The following is an 18,881-nucleotide window of genomic DNA, read 5'->3' as shown; positions in this document are numbered from 1 at the left end:
TCTGGGAGCTATCCCAGAATGCTCCCTTGTAACCACTCTGGACAACACTCTCAACTCCGATGCACTAGCCAGGTGGGCAGAAAAAGCCCTGGGAACTTTTGAATTTCATTGCCTGTTTGGTCACCATCAGCACAGTCCACCATAACAGGCGACCATGTAGAGTCCACCATCACAAGAGATCACGCAGTCCTGGATTTGCAGATGAGCTCCAGCATGGTCCGAATGGGAGATACTGGATCTCATCACATGTTGGGGAGACGAATCTGTTATGGCAGAACTACGTTCCAAAAAAAGGAATGCAAATACGTACGCTAAAGTCTCCAGGGCCATGACGGAAAGAGGCTACTCCAGGGACACAGAGCAGTGTCGTACAAAAATCAAGGAGCTCAGGCAAGCATACCAAAAAGCCAGGGAGGTGAATTGGTGCTCTGGGTCATAGCCCCATACATTCCGCTTCTACTGTGAGCTGCATGCAATTATGGGGGGTGACACCACGACTACCCCACCACTGTCCGTGGACACCTGCAAGGGGGGAGTTGCACAGAGTGAGGAGGATGAGTTATTGGAGGATGAAGAGGAGGAGGACAGTGCATGTGTGGCAAGTGGGGAATCTGTTTTCTCCCCTAGCCAGGAACTATTTTTAATGCTGGAGCCAATAGCCTCCCCCCACTCCCAAGGCGGGCTCCCATACCATGACCCTGGAGAAAGTACTTCTGGTGAATGAGAGCCCAATTGGAGCCACACAAGGCTGTGCTGGGCTGTTTGCGTTTAGTTTAAAGGGCTCATCCCTGCTCAGAGCCTCATCGGAGCCACACAGTGGGTACGGAGCGGGAGGCGGGGTGTTGTGTGAAGCGATCATCCCAGAGAGCCTGCAGGCCCTCCTTTTATATGGCAAACCCACCAGGCATTGCTTGCTATGGGAAAGGGGGCCCAGCAGTTTGAAAGCATTGAAATGAATGTGGAAGAAGCAGAACCCCACATGCCCCTAGGCTGCCTGCAAGCTGAATTCTGTTGCCCGTGTGTGATGGCTTACTCACACCAAAGGGCAGGCACTTCAGTATAAGAGGCAAAATGCTAACTTGTACAGAAAGAACATCTGCTGTGTACTATGAATTGCCTGTTTCATAATGAAATGTATCTTTTAAAATACTACCCTCCCTTTTTCTCCTCCCGCAGGTGCATATGTTTCAATGCGGCCCCTATCTACTCCGTCCCAGAGACTGGTCCAGATTAGAAGGCGGAAAAAATGAACTTGGGATGACATGTTCACTGAGCTCATGCAGTCCTCCTACACTGATAGAGCCCAGCTGAATGCATGGAGGCAAACAATTGCAGAGTCCCGTAAAGCATTACAGGAACACGAAGAGAGGAGGGACGTGCGCAATGAGAGCAGGCAGGATGCTGTGATCAAGCTCATGGGGGAGCAAACTGACATGCTCCGCTGTATGGTGGATCTAATGCGGGAAAGGCATTAAAGCCATCCACAATGGTCTGCACTTTTCCCAAAGTCACTATCCTTAATAGCAGCTGGTCAATGATTGCGTTGGCTACTTGCAGCACAGCAGCCCCCACAGTAGATTTGCCCACTCCAAACTGACTCCCGACTGACTGGTAGCCGTTGGGCGTTGCAAGCTTCCACGGTGCTATGGCCAAATGCTTCTCAACTATGAGGGCTGCTCTCATTTTGGTGTCTTTGCGCTTCAGGGCAGAGGACAGCAAGTCACAAAGTTCCATGAAAGTGGCCCTACGCATACGAAAGTTTCACAGCCACCTGCAACACTATGCGGTCCCACCAGTCTGTGCTTGTTTCCCAGGCCCAGAATCGGCATTCCACGGCATGAACATGGCCCAACGCTACCATGATCTCCCAATTGCCACATGTCGTGCTTCTAGGAATGTCTGTGTCTATGTCCTCATCAGTATAGTAATTGTGCTGTTGTTGCTTCCTCACCGGCTTTTGCAGGTACTGCAAACACTGCTGGATAATGCGCGAGGTATTTACAATGGTCAAAACTGCAGTGGAGATCTGAGCAGGCTCCATGCTTGCCGTGCTATGGTGCCTGCATGGGTAATCCTGGAAAAAGGGCGTGAAACATAGGAGAGCTGTTCGGTTCAAGATGGCCAATAAAAGGCGGTAAATGGTTGTCTTCTGTAGCTTTCACAGAGGCGGGAAGCTCACTAGAGCTGCAAGTGTGGGAGAGCAGAGTTTGCAGCGGAAGCTGTGTGGCTTAGTTCACGATGGCCAAAAAACAGTGGGAAATTGTTGCCTTTTGTAGCTTCTATGGGAGCCCAGAACAGACAACATGAAGAAATTAGCAAGCGCTGCAAGAGCGGAAGAGCAGAGTTTGCGGCGGAAGCTGTGCTGCTCGGTTCATGGTGGCCGAAAAAAGACGGGAAATGGTTAGATAAAAGAATAGATAGAAAGACGAGAGGACATGCGAGGTGGATTCATAGTACCAGGAGACAGGCGGTGCACCATACTGCACCATCTGCTGGCAGTATGGCATCTGCCATAGCTTTCACGAAGGGAGGAGTGAGTGACGACACACACCCAAAAACACCTGCGAGAATGTTTTTGCCCCATCATGCACTGGGAGCTTAACCCAGAATTCCAATGGGCGGCGGGGACTGCGGGAACTGTGGGATAGCTACCCACAGTGCACCGCTCCAACATTCAATGCTAGCCTCGATACTGTGGACGCACTCTGCCCAATTCACATGCTTTAGTGGGGACACACAACATTGAATGTATAAAATCACTTCTGAAAATTTCAATAGAATAATTGCGAATTAATTTCGTACTGTAGATGTACCCATAGTATTTGACTCACCCATACTGCATGGTGATATGTAGAGATAGGCCATGTAATATAAAGTGAATGTGTTATTAGTGTCCATCCAAGAGACCAGCACAGGTTACCTAGCAGAGGTGGGATGCTCTGCTTTCTGCCCAATTACCCAACCATAACGATGAATAGAAACCATCCAAGTACACACACAGTCAGCAATGATTATCTGCTTCTCAGTTGAATGGAAATCTTTACACCAATTCTGATTTTTCCACTCTGCATCTCTAAACTAGGTTGGATACAACATGGGGTTACCATTCCCTTTGAAGGGAGACACATCGGGGGATTGAAGGCAACATATAGCTCAAAAGGATTTGGAATAAAAATTGGTGTATGGGCTGGATTTGAATTGGCCCTGGCCAGTTATGTGCTGTATGTCTCAGGTGAACTGTCCAGGAGTCTGAAGGTTCATAGAATCATAGAATATCAGGGTTGGAAGGGACCTCAGGAGGTCATCTAGTCCAACCCCCTGCTCAAAGCAGGACCAATTCCCAACTAAATCATCCCAGTCAGGGCTTTGTCAAGCCTGACCTTAAAAACCTCTAAGGAAGGAGATTCCACCACCTCCCTAGGTAACCCATTCCAGTACTTCACCACTCTCTGAGTGAAAAAGTTTTTCCTAATATCCAACCTAAACTTCCCCCACTGCAACTTGAGACCATTACTCCTTGTTCTGTCATCAGGTACCACTGAAAACAGTCTAGATCCATCCTCTTTGGAACCTCCTTTCAGGTAGTTGAAAGCAGCTATCAAATCCCCCCTCATTCTTCTCTTCTGCAGACTAAACAATCCCAGTTCCCTCAGCCTCTCCTCATAAGTCATGTGCTCTAGCCCCCTCTGCCATGCTAGGAAAAAGGATCTTTTTTACAGCACTTCAATGTTATCCAATGGCATTCACCTGGCACAGCAGGAAATCTTTACAGGCCAGATAGAAATTTAAATCGGCTGGACAAGAGAAGACACATATAACTTGTACCTTTACCAGAACTAGCAGCAAACTGCAATGGCTAGAGATGAGGAGGGAGTTGTCAGGTTCAGAAAAGTACTCTCCTGCCATGAGCAGTCATAAAGAAATCTTCATTAAGCCCCCTCACTGCATCCTCTCAATTACAAACCAAAGACTCCCAGGAACACCCCAGTCCTGGCAGGTATTACCTGTAGAGCTGTGGGCAGGACCTCTTCAGAGCTGCCGATGACAGCCCCAACTTGCTCTGGTTCCTCAGCCTGGTCTTCTTCATGAGATCCCTCATTCTGCCCCAAGCGTGGGTTTCACCCTGGGCAGTGCAAACCAAACCACAACTTAGGCTGATACCTAGAGAAAATTCCCTGTCCAGTGGGCAGTACTAAAGGGTGCTTCCAGGATGACTGATTTAGAGGGGAGATTTCTGCTTAAAATACTAACTTACCCAGAACATCAGAGTTATTGTCCCTCTTGGTGCCAATACAGGACTATTCTTTTTTCAAAAAAAATTAGTTGTCTAGTTTCAGGTCAAACTAATTGATTTATAATAGTCCTTGGGAGATTATTCCACAGACTTTATAGTTAGCAATTTCCTCCCCACCCCCTTGATATTCAGTCTGCAGTTATGACCATTATGTAGTGTGGCTTGAACACAACATGGAAGTAGAGGTTCCTGTAGCCTCCAATAAATTTCTACTACTGCCATTTCCCCCCATTTACATTACTGTGCCCATGATAGATCTTTCCAAGTTAATGTTTTAGAGAGTGAAAGGTATTTGGTGGTTGGTGGTGGTGCTGGGGAGCTGCCTTAAGGCACATTTCACCTCATTGTTTAACTCTCTGAAGGACAAAAATAGTTTGACTGATTTGGTTCCTTGCCCAGGGAGGCTTTACAAAAAAAAAGTCATCCTAAAAATCACAGCCTGACTCCTGTCTCATTTACACTAGTGTTGGTTACACTGGTGTAACTCAACTGCTTTCAGTAGAGCTGCTCCTGGTTTATACTGATGTAAATGAGATGAGAATCAGGCCCAGATTTTTTCCTTTCATATCAGCAAACAATACCAATTCAAAACTTCATTTCTAAATGCTAATTATAATCTGTTTTTATTTTTAACAAATCAAGGCCTCTTGTTAACAGTTTTCTAATGTTCCATCTGGGGCTGAACTCATCCTAAGTTCACATGGGGTACCCCTTTTGTTACTCCTGTTTCAAAAGCCTTGATGTCCAACACCACCTTATTATAAAATTCCCAGAGCCATTGCTGGGAAACCTTTGGGACAGAAGAAAAATGTTTCCCATGTTAATTGAAAGGCTCCTGAAGTGCTTTAATATGCCGTGTAATAGAGTGAAGAAAGCACTGAATTGCAGCCATCTCTGGAATGGAATCAAACAACTATTCACCAGCATATACCAGTGCTGCACAACAAGTTCTGGAATGGAGACTTTATTACTGTTAATCTTATTCGGGGTCTACTAAGTTTCATACCATCTGTCATAGGTTCAGATGAAGACTGAAATATTAGTTTCACTGATACCAAGTTAACTTTTCTTAAGTGAGCCCGGGATATTAGCTAACATAGCAAATCACCATTGCTATATTGTAGTAGGCTCTGAAGGCCTCAGCTAGGTTGGGGCCCCATTGTGTTAGACACTGTACAAACACAGAGTATATGACAGCCTCTGCTCAGAAGAGCTTACACTGTCTACATTAAAGAGAGTCCCAATACAAATTGTTCAATCTCTTTCCTTGTGAAGGATGCATTGGACGACTATGTTATCTGTCGTGAGGATAGAGGACGGCTGAGGCAACTCCAGTGAAGAACACTCCGAAGGGGTAACAATCAGCAGCTGGGACTGTGACACTACTGGCTCTATTACTAGGTTGTAAACTTTTGGGGACAAGGATCGTCTTTTTTGTTCTGTGTGTGTACGGCACCTAGCACCATGGGCTCCTGGGCCAGGACTGGGGCTGCTAGGTACTATGATAAATAATAAATACTGATACTGGAAATACATGTAACGATGTCAGTACTTACTGGGCTACTCTTGCCGAGGTCAGCCCCCTGAAAACAAAGGCAAAAGAGAAATCAGAATTAGCCAGAGCGAGGGCTGATCTTGGGGAAAGGGCACTAGCCTGGGCTCAGTTCCCCAGCTCTGCCACACACTCCCTGCTTCACCATGGTCAAGTCAATCCATCTCTCTGTCCTCCATCAGTAAAATGGGGATCATACGCCTTCCTTACTCCCACCCTTTGTTTTTCATGTCTATTAGGACTGTAAGCTCAAGTATACAGCGCCTAGCACATCTTGGATGGCTCTACCAGGCCCTGCTGACATAACTACAATAATGTAAGTGTATCCTAGCTCTGATTTTTCGCTTTACTTTCACTTAGATTGAGGATGAAGCACTTTCGGGTGACTGATGAAGATCAGCATTTACCATCTGCAGTTACATTTAATGATGCATTTCCCATTCTGATTGCTGGGTATCCCATGGAGACCATAGAAAGGTGAAATGTCGTGGTGTGGAAAATACTGATTGTGTTTTAATGGCATCCACATGTCAATAATAGTAGGATCTCCAAACAGTTCTGTTTCAATAGGCACCTAAATCACAAGGGCTTCTCATGTGGTTACTGTTAAGGTTGTGCTTAAATGCTTTGCTGGATCAGGGCCAGAGCATGCAGCACCTTTCAGGATCAAGCCTTGAATGTGTCTCTGAAGCTCATGCAAACAATCTGAACCACTTAGGTGTGCAACATTGGGCTGGAAACTTCCTACAGGCACTTTCCTGTAAGATTCCCACTGCTTCCTCTCTCCTGTGAAGCTGTAACACTGTGATTACAGCCTCTCGCCCAGCATCCCAGCACTTCTGATCCCCGCCGGAACCTGAAAGTGCAGAGATACTGTAAACAATGGAAAAGCACTGAAGAGGAAAAAACCCGCCCAGAGTTTCTTTGACTTCACAAGGGCGTCACATCAGCATGGGTTGGGTTTGAATTTGGGCTGGAGGCTTGTTGTTACACCACCACATTCCAAGCCACAGATAAAGTGTATTGATGTCTTCATTTCAGGCCTGGTTCTAAGCACCCACAGCTCTTATTTACTCCTATTTCTCAGCAGATTTTTCTCAGTCCCTAATTCTGTACAGTCTCCAAAACCCCACTTTGATCCCCTAGCATTTGGCTGATGGTTGCTCCCCTTGCTGTCTCAGCCCTGTCATCACAGCTTTGCCAGTCTGTCTGAGCGTTAGCTTATCAGTCACCTTTTTCGTCATTGGGTCCTTTAGCAGGAAAGCTCGGCCATCAGTCAGATTATAGGCATCTCTGAGGTCATTCTCCTCATTGCTCCTTTTACTCCAGGTCTTCCTGAGCCCCAGCACCAGCTGTCTATCTCCTGATTCCAGGTGTGTGTCACTTCCTGCAATTCAATGCTCAGATTTATACACACAAATGGCCCCTATGGGCAGTGTTATCAGCAGGCTGTGAACTACTAGCCTTGGAAAGAGAACTTTCTTTCCCACTTTAAGTGCCTGAGTTCCTTGTCTTACAAGAAACAAGACTTACTGCTGCAGTCCCCTATGAAACAGGTACTGTTCTAAGGAAGGAAAGATCTGGATAGCTTCTCCCCACCCTTAGAGGATTTTGGAATTCACTTGGATATAAGGCATGAATTCCTGGCCCTGTTTAAATCAATGACAAAGCTCTCATTGACTTCAGTGGTCAGAAACCACAAGTGTGTGTGTGGGAGGGAGGGAAATACTGGAGCATTTCAGAATCTTAAAACTGGAGACGGACCTGGACTAAAACCCCAGATAAAACATTCCCTGGATCCACATGTTCTGTCTCAGGCCCATTCCAGCTTCAAAATGTTGGGTTCAAGTTTCATTCTAGAAATGAGTGATAGTTTGGGAGATTTCTCAATTGTTTTCAAACCAATTCAATCTCCTGTGGTGTTAATCTAGACAAGCATCCTTCCAAACCAGGGGAGCAGAGCAGAGCTTGCTTAAAAGGGCTCTCCTCTCTGTCTGAATACATCTGAGAAGGCTCGTGTCTGTTGTGTGCAGGGGATGACTGGCAGTGGTGTCATAGTCTGACAGATGGGCCTAAGCCCAAACAACCTTCACAGTGAAACCAAACAGCCTCAGAATTTGGGTTAGTTCAGATCCTCCTATGGATCTAAACTTCTCAGCTGACTGTGTTCTTCATAACAGGCTGAGCCCAGTCCCTCCAAACCTGTGGGAAAGTTTGCATTGGAATCCAAACTGCACAGATAGGGCTTAGCTCTGCCTCAGCTAGGATGTGCTCTGTGCCTGTTTGAGATGGTAGGATGCTCATAACTGGGGCAAGAGGATAAGGCTTCCCACATTAGGTCAAATCACATCTTGTTTTGGGTATCTTAAGGTGCCAATGAAGAACTATCCTAACACATGGGCTAAGGAATGTTGGATTCCTCGAAAGGACAGTTTAGTGAGTGCACTTCCCTTAGCTCCTCTCACCATGTCTACATGTTAGCTAACCCATATTAAAATCCTAGTGTAGACAAGGCAACTGTAGTTTTAAAACATGTTAGCTGGTCAAAGTAACACCCTAGGTTACCCCATAGGATTTACCCCAACCAGCTAATATGGTAAAACTACACCAGGCCTTGTGTACACTAGGAGAGTGGTTCCCAAAGTGGGGTCCCTGGCCTCTGGGGATCTGCAGTGGGTTATGCTGGGGTCTATCCCTTGAGCCAGGGCCAGAACACATCTGAACAGTGGTCTGGCACTTTTGCCCCCTGGAGGCTCCATTTTGTTCTCAAAATGGCATCCTACATTCAGTGTGACTTTGCATGTACTGGATAGAAGAGGTCAAGCTGGCAAGGGTATTCCCACACTGGCAGGGCCATTCGGGTAGTACCAGAACTTCCCTATTCGAGACTACACCCTCTCTGTGAGGGGTTAGAGGGTGTCAAGACCCACAACACTTCTACAAGATAGGAAAGTAATGTCCCCATTTAGGAAAAACAGAAGTACAGATAGTATCAGAGGGGTAGCCGTGTTAGTCTGGATCCGTAAAAGCAGCAAAGAGTCCGGTGGCACCTTATAGACTAACAGATGTTTTGGAGCATGAGCTTTCGTGGGTGAATACCCACTTCGTCGGATGCATCGAAAGCTCATGCTCCAAAATGTCTGTTAGTCTATAAGGTGCCACAGGACTCTTTGCTGCTTTTACAGAAGTACAGATAGTGACTAATAGAATAATAGTAACATGAAACTTGTGTATAAAAAATGAAGGGAGTCTGGGCCAATAAGTTAGATGCCAAAGGGGTCCTTGGCTGTAAAAAGTTTGCAAAGCACAGCACTAGGATTTTAAGGTGGGATAACACAGGTAAAAATTACACCATTTTGCCTAGTGAAAATAAAGCCACAGATTCAGGGACCTCCAGCTTCCATAAACTTCAGATTATCCCACTTGAGCATAAAGGTAGGAGTGAGCCCTTTGGGCCTGATTCTCCATTGTCTTGTGCAGTCATTTGCACCTGTGCAAAAGCAGTGCAAAGCAGTGTGAAACCCTAGCCACCCGATTTAGCAGCATTTTACCCCCATAGGTGTAGATGACAACACAAGTTGCAGGATAGATGTGAATGAGGGCCACGAGACATCAACACCAATACTGAAACCCACCTCTTTCTGGGATGATCGAAAGGTCGGACTGGTTTCCACTCTGAACCAAGAGACTGTGCGGTCTGCTCCTCTCAGTAAAAAATTTCTTCACTTCCTGGTATGAATTGAGCAAGATGCTGGCAGCTCCACAGGAACAGTGCTGCAGAAAATACTCCTACACCAGACAAGGAGAAGATATGCAGGCTGTTACATTGCAGTGGCCCAAGGTAACTGGGGCAAGGTAACTGGGGCAGGGAAATATTGCGGACAAATAGTAGGCATTCCAAACTACAGATGTCCAGGGTTATTCCAAGACCTGTCAGGATCCAGATAAATGTATCTAACTCATTCTAAATGGCCTAGGAGCAGGGAGGCTGGCTGGAGCTAAGTTTCTTCGTAGCATGGAATTTCATACTTCAATGATTTTGAATCATTTCAAGTATCGGCCCACTGTTAACATGCTCCCTGGGCATCCAGCAGATAAATAAGCTTTAACTAGCCTTCTTCAAAATTATTTTAAGACACTGTGAAGGCTTGGCTGCTCCTGGTTCTCTAGTAACACCATGAAATGCAGCATTCTGGGAAATCACAGAGACCAGAACTACCAGCAGTTGCATTGACTTCTGGGGCAAGGAGTTCTGGTGAAATATATCAGAGGAGGAACTGTCCCTAGACATCCCAAAATGATTCATTTTGATTAAAGATGGATCAGAACCAAACCCCCAGATCCAAACAGCCCTAAACTTTAGAGTTTTGAATCCAAATCTGGATCCAGATTTGAATTTTGCAAATGAGCACAATCTTTATAATGGATCAAACCAAATACAGACAGTATTTGTATTTTTAGTAACCCAAAAAAATCCAGAGAGAACTCAGATTTTGTGAAGGCTAAAATGAATTTTTAAACAGCTGAGGCAAAAGTAACTTATACTGTCTCCCAGCATTTCTGGGCATCACTACATTCCTAGCTTGATTTTGTAGTTCACTTTGAAATTGGATGGCTACTTTTGACTTGTGATAAATTCTAAAGTGATTTTAGAAAGTAAAGCCGTAATTTTCTAAAGTGTCTTTTGTTTATGGTGGCTCAGATTTTAGATGCCCAAATTGATACATCTGAATTCATTAGGCCACATCTTCAGCTGCAGTATATCAATGTAGCTCCATTGACTTCAATGGAGATATGCCAGTTTACATCAGCTGAGCATCTGGTCCATTATATCTTATGATTTCAGCTATTTTGATTCACACTCCAAAAGTGGCTTTGTTCTGAAACATGTTTTCTCTTGCAGCTGATCCCTAAAGACTCTGAGTGCTTTGGAAATAGTGGTTTGTACTAACGGCCTGACAGGTATAAGTGTACCTGTCAGTGATTAATATTTTGATCCCTGCATCAGCATCCCGTTGAAAACTTATAGATGTTGACTTATAGTCAACATATTTTAACATCTCTTCCAAAAAGAAATTGAATTCACATTTCCAAATTCACAGCTGCTCAACCAAGACACTGTGTGTGTAAATAAACAAACCCCACTATAAAAGTGACTCACAATTTAAGATAATATTATTTCTGTAGGAACATGCACAAACAATAATATCTTGTGTTTTTATAGACGGGATGCCAGAGTCAGATAAAATGTTGCTAAATAAATATGCTGTATGTGGTATTCAGTTACTTGCCAAAGCAGTGATATCTTGATTGCTTGTAACTGACTCTGTGAAGAAGTTTCATGTATCAGTGTAAGGCCATTTTGCACCTTAGTGAACTGTGATTTTAAATTCAATAGTTTTCTCCATACTTTATAGATTAATCTTGTCACGTGTGTGGAATGTGGTCATTGTTTAACAATGCCCAGGAATGCTACACAAGAGTTTAGGACAGGAAGTGAAGAGTATTTTATCCATTTGCAACTGCAGGGGAATATAACTAGGTAGAAGTAGATCCTTATTGGTGTTGGCATTTGACCAGGACACCAGGGTAAGCCTCTTTTAAGAATCACAAGCAGTCAAGTTAACCCTACGTTAACCCTCTCATCTGAAACCTGTTTCCCCAACAGCATAATGCTGTATAATGCCTCCAGGCTGGGATGCTGCTTTGCAGAGCAGAGGGAAGAGTGCTGGGATTTTTCACTGGGGCTTAAGGGAATCCCTTGCAAGTCAGTGGGAGTTGGGTGCCTAACTCCCTTAGCCCCCTTTGGAAACCCCAGCTCAAACAGCACCCCTGCAGCATCGGCTGTGGATATTCTTTGGACACATCTCCCCCAAGCACTGTTTGTGGCTGCTCAGCTGATGAGATCTGCTAGGATCCTAGAAGGTGGTGCAGGTAGCATTCTGTCGCTCTTTGATATTGCACTGAGCAATACAGCTCTTTCTCCAGGAGTCCATGTGTCCTCTAATTGATGTATTGCTTTTTCATCTCTTGGTGTTTTCCAAAGGATTAAAGGACTCTCTGGGGAGGAAGAGCTTAGAAGCCTTATGATAGAAACGGGGCTTTCCTGTCAGATCTCTTGTGCATTTAGGACCCAATGCTGTGAGCTGCTGAGCATCCTCAACTCCCAGCAGAACCTAATAAATCAGCAGAGTTCTGACTTCAATAGGACATAGATCCCTAAGTCACTTGGGTGCTTTTGAAAATGTTACCCTTAGTCTCCCTGGCCCAGATCCTCCAAGAGTTTGGAGGTTAGGTGTCTAAATACTTTTGAGGAGCTGGTCCTTTTGCAGTTTGGGATAACAGTATTTCCTACATCACAGAAGGGTTGTGAGGATTAATACATGGAGGATGGTGAGATGTTATGGTGTTGGGGAGGTCTCTTAAATACCAAGGGCAGATAATTAGTTAATGTTTGAAAAGTGTTTTGAAAATGCAAAGAGCATATTACTACTGTGAACTAGATACCCCAGTGGTGGGTGCATTACATTTGCAGACAGGGAGATTCTGCCAAGGGATCTTTGAAAATACAAAATGCATCTAGGTTGAAAATGTAGGGCCAGATCCTCAGCTGGTATAAATCGGGGTAGCTCCTTTAATGTCAATGGGGAGACTACGCTGAAGATTTGGCCCTGGTACTGCAGATGGAAAGGGTTGCTGCAAACAATGACTCACAACTGTAAAGCTTTCAGAAAATGTGCTAACCATTCCCAGGCTCTGTGTAGGAGGCAGCATTGGTCTGAGGGAGAGAGCTGGGCACAAGGAGATTGCTGGATGTGCCGTTTTGCTGACTCACAATGCCGCATTGACTTTGTTTCTGAAAGGGGGGAAAGTCACCTATTCCAGATGCTGCCCAAGCAGTTTGGTGAGGAGCACAGGGGGGGGTGGGGGAAATGTAGTCAAAAGAACAAAGGAATCACCCTCCTCCTCTGCCCCTCTCACCCCCCATGAAAACAAATTGCTGAGCACTGAGTCTGACAACCTCTGCTATTGAGTTGATGGTGATAGGTTAAAAAAAACGTGGAAGGATGATCATATGGCTGAAGCATGGGACAAAGTCAGGAGATCTGGGGTCTGTTCCCAGTTCTGATGCCACCTTCCTGTGAGACCCTGGACAGGTCATGTCATCTCTGTACCTCCGTTTCCCCCTATTTAAAGTGGGGAAGATAATGCTAGCCTGCCTCACAGGGGAGTTGTAAAGCTTAATTTATTACCATTTGTAAATCACACTGAGATTCTCAGAGGGAAGCACCCAGCGATATAGCTGGTTGTGAAATGATGTTTCAAACCCCACTCCACCCCACCTGGTGCTGGTGGGCTCAGGAAGACCTGGAGTAAAAGGAGCAATGAGGAGAATGACCTCAGAGATGCCTATAATCTGACTGATGGCCGAGCTTTCCTGCTAAAGGACCCAGTGACGAAAAAGGTGACTGATAAGCTAATGCTCAGACAGACTGGCAAAGCTGTGATGACAGGGCTGAGACAGCAAGGGAAGCAACCATCAGCTAAATGCTAGGGGATCAAGGTGGGGTTTTGGAGGCTGTACAGAATTAGGGACTGAGAAAAATCTGCTGAGAAATGGGAGTAAATAAGAGCTGCGGGTGCTTAGCACCAGGCCTGAAATGAAGACATCAATACACTTTATCTGTGGCTTGGAATGTGGTGGTGTAACAACAAGCCTCCAGCCCAAATTCAAACCTGATGAAAAAGAATATATTTCATTTTTGTTTGGCAGCCAAACACCAAAAAAATCTTCAGTTTTCAGCAACTGAAAACAAAATCTTTAGGTTTAAAACCAAATATTTGGGAGTGGGGGGGGTTGGATGACAACCCATATATTTTTGACAACAACAGAAATTTTTCCAACAAAATTTCCACTTAGTTAAAAAGCCATATTTGTCCCCCCAAAATAAGTTTCAACAGAAAAATAATAATATTATATAATATTAATAATATTATTATCCTGATGTAAATAAGGAAAAACGCCAGTAACTGCAGTTGGAATGCGGGGGCTATAAATCCCAGGATTCTGGAGGATCAGTCTGGATAAGTGCCCAAAAGCTAGAATGTTCCTGCTAAATTGAGTTGGAAGTCTCATGAGAAGGGAAGGTCTCTCGGGAAAGATTTCTGCTACCTATTGTGAAGAATGGGGCTGCAGTCCTGGTATTTGTGGCATTTCTGCTATTGGTTCAGGCACCTTTAATCATAATATGATCATGGATGGGCATCAAAATACCAGATAATGAAACCAGTCTATACGGCAACAGCCCAAGTATTCAGTATCCCTAACCAAGAGTTCTGGGAAGATCCCAAAGCTATTGCCCCAGACACCGCACTCAAAGAAAGAAACAAGCTCCAATCAATATAAGGACTGGGATGAAAAGAGAAGTAGGGGGCAAATCTAGAAAACAATGAGAACAAGAGAAGATGCATAAAAGCACCCAAAGATGAGCTGAACTCTCATTATTATTTGGGCAGGGTATAGTCCTGGTGCATAGCCTCTGGCTGCCGCTCCCCTCCATCACCCATGCTCACCCTGTAGACCTGGGACCCGATAAACACCCCCAACCCCCCGCTTTGGGTGAAACTTAGGGAGTTATAGCCCCTGCTTTGGGGTTTTATACCCCCGTGCTAGGGCTGAGGTTGGCAGCATTTTCCCCTAGCCCAGACAGCACCTGATTATCTGTTCTTACCTCCTTTATCTGGCTCATCTTCTGCTCCTTCTGCAAACCGCACACTTGCTTTTGGAGTCGCAGATTGTGCTCCTGCAGCTGCCCGATTTTCTCTATCAGCTGACAGATGTGTTCCAGATACCCCAGACCAGAGCCGAGAGCCTTGGTGTTCCCTTGGTTCACCTGCAATGACAAAGTCATTCAGAGCACAGGCCAACAGTGGCGAAATCATTCTTAGCAGCTATTGCCCTGCCTCTCCTGTTACAAGAACAGGAGTACTTGTGGCACCTTAGAGACTAACAAATTTATTTGAGCATAAGCTTTCGTGGGCTACAGCCCACTTCTTCGGATGCATAGAATGGAACATATATTGAGGAGATATATATACACATACAGAGAGCATGAAAAGGTGGGAGTTGTCTTACCAACTCTGAGAGGTCAATTAAGTAAGAAAAAAGCTTTTGAAGTGATAATCAAGATAGCCCAGTACAGACAGTTTGATAAGAAGTGTGAGAATACTTACAAGGGGAGATAGATACAATGTTTGTAATGGCTCAGCCATTCCCAGTCCCTATTCAAACCTAAGTTGATTGTATCTAGTTTGCATATCAATTCCAGCTCAGCAGTTTCTCGTTGGAGTCTGTTTTTGAAGCTTTTCTGTTGCAAAATTGCCACCCGCAGGTCTGTCATTGAATGACCAGACGGGTTAAAGTGTTCTCCTACTGGTTTTTGAGTGTTATGATTCCTGTTGTCAGATTTGTGTCCATTAATTCTTTTGCGTAGAGACTGTCTGGTTTGGCCAATGTACATGGCAGAGGGGCATTGCTGGCACACAATGGCATATATCACATTGGTAGATGTGCAGGTGAATGAGCCCCTGATGGTATGGCTGATGTGATTAGGTCCTATAATGATGTCACTTGAATAGATATGTGGACAGAGTTGGCATCGGGCTTTGTTGCAAGGATAGGTTCCTGGATTAGTGTTTTTGTTCAGTGATGTGTGGTTGCTTCAGGTTGGGGGGTAGTCTGTAAGCGAGGACAGGTCTGTCCCCCAAGATCTGTGAGTGAGGGATCATCTTTCAGGATAGGTTGTAGATCTTTGATGATGCGCTGGAGAGGTTTTAGTTGGGGGCTGAAGTTTCACAGGCCACCAAAAATACACCGGGCGGGCAGTGTGGTTAAAATGAGAACTGGCCCAGGCCTTTATCTCAACCCCTAACCTTATCTTTGAGGTTAGAAAAAGTCTGTTTGGTTCACTTTTTTCAGCCCACGCTGAACCCCCATCTCTCTCCCCAGCAGTGCTAAGGTTTTCAGTGCTACCTAAGGAGTCCCAGTAAAATGAAATCTCACCTTATTATAGCCCCAAGATGCCTCAGTTTACGACATTGCTGCATGAACTGGAAAAGCAGAGAGAGAGGCTATTTCCAGCCCAACCCCTCAGGCTCAAGATTCAGATGGAGTGGATTCCAGTGGGCAGCCAAACTACTAGATGCTCATCTGAACTCCATATATTTCATTTACACCCATGGTTACCACCAGAGTGGTGTAAAAGTCCCATAGCATAAGTGAGAATCTGGGCCTAGAATGTATGCCGTTACACTCCTAGGGTCAAATTCATCCCTGATGTAGCTCCACTGAAATCAATGGAGCTGCATCCTGGAGGTATTTAGCCCATTGACATCAATGTGAGTTGCATCTGTCTGCATCAGGGCTGAGTTTGGGCCCCACCAAATGTCTGATCATAGAATCATAGAATATCAGGGTTGGAAGAGACTTCGGGAGGTCATCTAGTCCAATCCCTTGCTCAAAGCAGGACCAACCCCAACTAAATCATCCCAGCCAGGGCTTCGTGAAGCTGGGCTTTAAAAACCTCTAAGGATGGAGATTCCACCACCTCCCTAGGTAACCCATTCCAGTGCTTCACCACCCTCCTAGTGAAACAGTGTTTCCTAATATCCAACCTAGAGCTCCTCCACTGCAACTTGAGACCATTGCTCCTTGTTCTGTCATCTGCCACCACTGAGAACAGCCGAGCTCCATCCTCTTTGGAACCCTCCTTCAAGTAGTTGAAGGCTGCTATCAAATCCCCCCTCACACTTCTCTTCTGCAGACTAAACAAGGCTAGTTTCCTCAGCCTCTCCTTGTAAGTCATGTGCCCCAGCCCCCTGATAATTTTCACTGCCCTCTGCTGGACTCTCTCCAATTTGTCCACATCCTTTCTGTAGTGGGGGTCCAAAACTGGACGCAATACTCCAGATGTGGTCTCATCAGTGCCAAATAGAGGGGAATAATCACTTCCCTCGATCTGCTGGCAATGCTACTACTAATGCAGCCCAATATGCCGTTAGCTTTCTTGGCAATAAGGCCACACTGCTGACCCATATCCAGCTTCTCATCCACTGTAATCCCCAGGTCCTTTTCTGCAGAACTACTGCTTAGTCAGTGCAAGCTACAGTGCTTTGCCACTCTGGGACTAACCTAGTCTGGGGGACAAGTTCTCTGCTGCCTTTGCACCTTGCAGAGTCATTTGGAGCTATGCAGAGTGGGTGGAAGACACTATCCCCAGTGTAAGTGAGTAGGGAAGTCTGATTGGGTGGCATGGCATAAGTGTATGGACAAGGACACAATGTCGAAGGTGACAGAGAACCAGGCTCCAGGTGTGTAACCTATGCCAACATCTACGTCACTGATGATTTAGCCTCATGTCACCAGCTAGGCAGTGAACTTCATTCTGGGACTAACTCAAGCCACTGAAGTCAACGGGAGTCTTTCCATTGGCTCCAGCAGGCTTTGGATCAGGTCCCCTGAGTGGCTTACCCAGGTGGCGATGGGTGTTTGTCTTGAGGAAAGTATGCAGGACTAGGCCCCCTATATGGTTATGGCAAGAATTAGATGAGTCTATTCCACTGTCACAGGGTGACTGGCCCTTTAATGGGGGTGGAGGGCAGTGCATCTGTGACTAATTACCTGCCACCCAACTGGGCTTAAAGGAAGGCACCTTGGCCTCATGAAGGGAAAGACAGCAGCTGGGGGAGTTGCTGAAGAGTTCCTGAAGGAGGCTGCTGGAGGAATGGCTGAGAGTCCAGAAACACTGGCACAAAGAGTCCTGTGCAACACCCTGACTGCAAAGAGGAGAGACTGCAGGCTGGGAACGGATGCATCTAGGGTGGATTGAGGGATAGAGCCCTGAGATGACTCAAAAGTGTGCCTGGAGAAGAGGCTTGGAGCCAGCCAGACCTCAGGGAGGAGAAGGGCCGTGGGAGACTGTGAAAGGAATAGATGAAAGAGACTTTGCTTTGGTTTTACTTTGCTTTATATGTTAACAAACCAGTCCCCAAGAAAGAGGTTTGTTATTGTATATAAATCTCTATGAATTATTCCTGGGACTTTGAAAGGGAAACTGAGGCAATGGGCTGCAGAGCCACATTTGGCCAATAGGGGGTCACTACAGAGGAGGCACACCCTTTGACATACACATAGACTTACATGTTCCATTTCTTAGCATGTGAGTAAATGTTCAGTCTTTGGACGAAATGCTGTATTGTTGTTACGTTTTGTTATGCCATTGTCCTTTGGGAGACACCGTGACCAATAGCAAAGGTTTGCCCTCTGCTTTATTCTCTATATTTGGTGGCAATTCTTGGGCCAGAGCAGCTTGAAGCAAGCATTGGTGGGTGAGCTGTAACATCTGGAAGAGGGGATTGTCTACATGCTGTTTGTGACTGCTTCTATTCCACACTATGTAGCAAAATAGACTCAGACTATAACCTGATTATGCATTACTGATTTCTCTTTTACTGGGAAGCTGACTTGGAAGGCCCCACAATTCCACTGTCACTCAGCAGAGGGGCCACTCTGGTGCCAGCGTGAGACGGTAGTGTCAGAAGAAAGGCAACAATTTTGTCCAGTTGCATTTTCTGCATCTGGCTGCCTTGTCTGGCAAACGCATTAGTCATATTTATTGTAAGATTAATCTGTTGAACATCTCACTAACAAAGACACACAGAAGCTCATTTACACATTGGCTCTGCCTGTCGATGGCATGTGATATCAGTAAGTAAAATAAACCCAGATTTTTACAAAAGCTCTGCTTTAAAGTTTATCTTACGTCAGAAAGTTAGTTGCCTCTACAAAAGTGGGAAGCTCACTCTGTGTCCTTTCTCACAGCAGTACACATTTTAGGAGGGAAATACAAACCTCGGGTCTCTTCCTGTCTTTCCATTATGTCAAAAAGTTCTTGGTGGGTTCAAGAAATATTCAGCAACAGGATTATTTTTAAATAAACAATGATACAATGTTATTTATAAAATCTGGTCTTATGT

General features: G+C 45.3%; 1 protein-coding gene across 5 annotated transcripts in view; it reads right to left on the bottom strand.

Annotated features, from left to right (window-relative positions):
* Positions 1–18,881, bottom strand: part of LOC120369299 — a 79,588-nt gene that overhangs the window by 8,511 nt on the left and 52,196 nt on the right. For all 5 annotated transcript variants that reach the window (XR_005583045.1, XM_039482455.1, XM_039482454.1 and 2 more), the window contains exons 3-7: positions 14,579–14,740; positions 9,482–9,635; positions 7,079–7,233; positions 5,851–5,877; positions 4,005–4,123 (exon numbers count right to left, since the gene is read on the bottom strand). Coding sequence is in view for 4 of the 5 variants with exons in the window: in XM_039482455.1 (XP_039338389.1) it covers positions 4,005–4,123; positions 5,851–5,877; positions 7,079–7,233; positions 9,482–9,635; positions 14,579–14,740 (617 nt within the window). In the remaining variant the exon portion in view is untranslated. The remainder of the gene's footprint in view (positions 1–4,004; positions 4,124–5,850; positions 5,878–7,078; positions 7,234–9,481; positions 9,636–14,578; positions 14,741–18,881) is intronic.

Source organism: Mauremys reevesii, linkage group 7, assembly GCF_016161935.1.
Source record: "Mauremys reevesii isolate NIE-2019 linkage group 7, ASM1616193v1, whole genome shotgun sequence".
NCBI lineage: Eukaryota > Metazoa > Chordata > Testudines > Geoemydidae > Mauremys > Mauremys reevesii.
The sequence above is the reverse complement of the archived record's forward strand: the minus strand, read 5'-3'. Positions and strand labels throughout refer to the sequence as shown.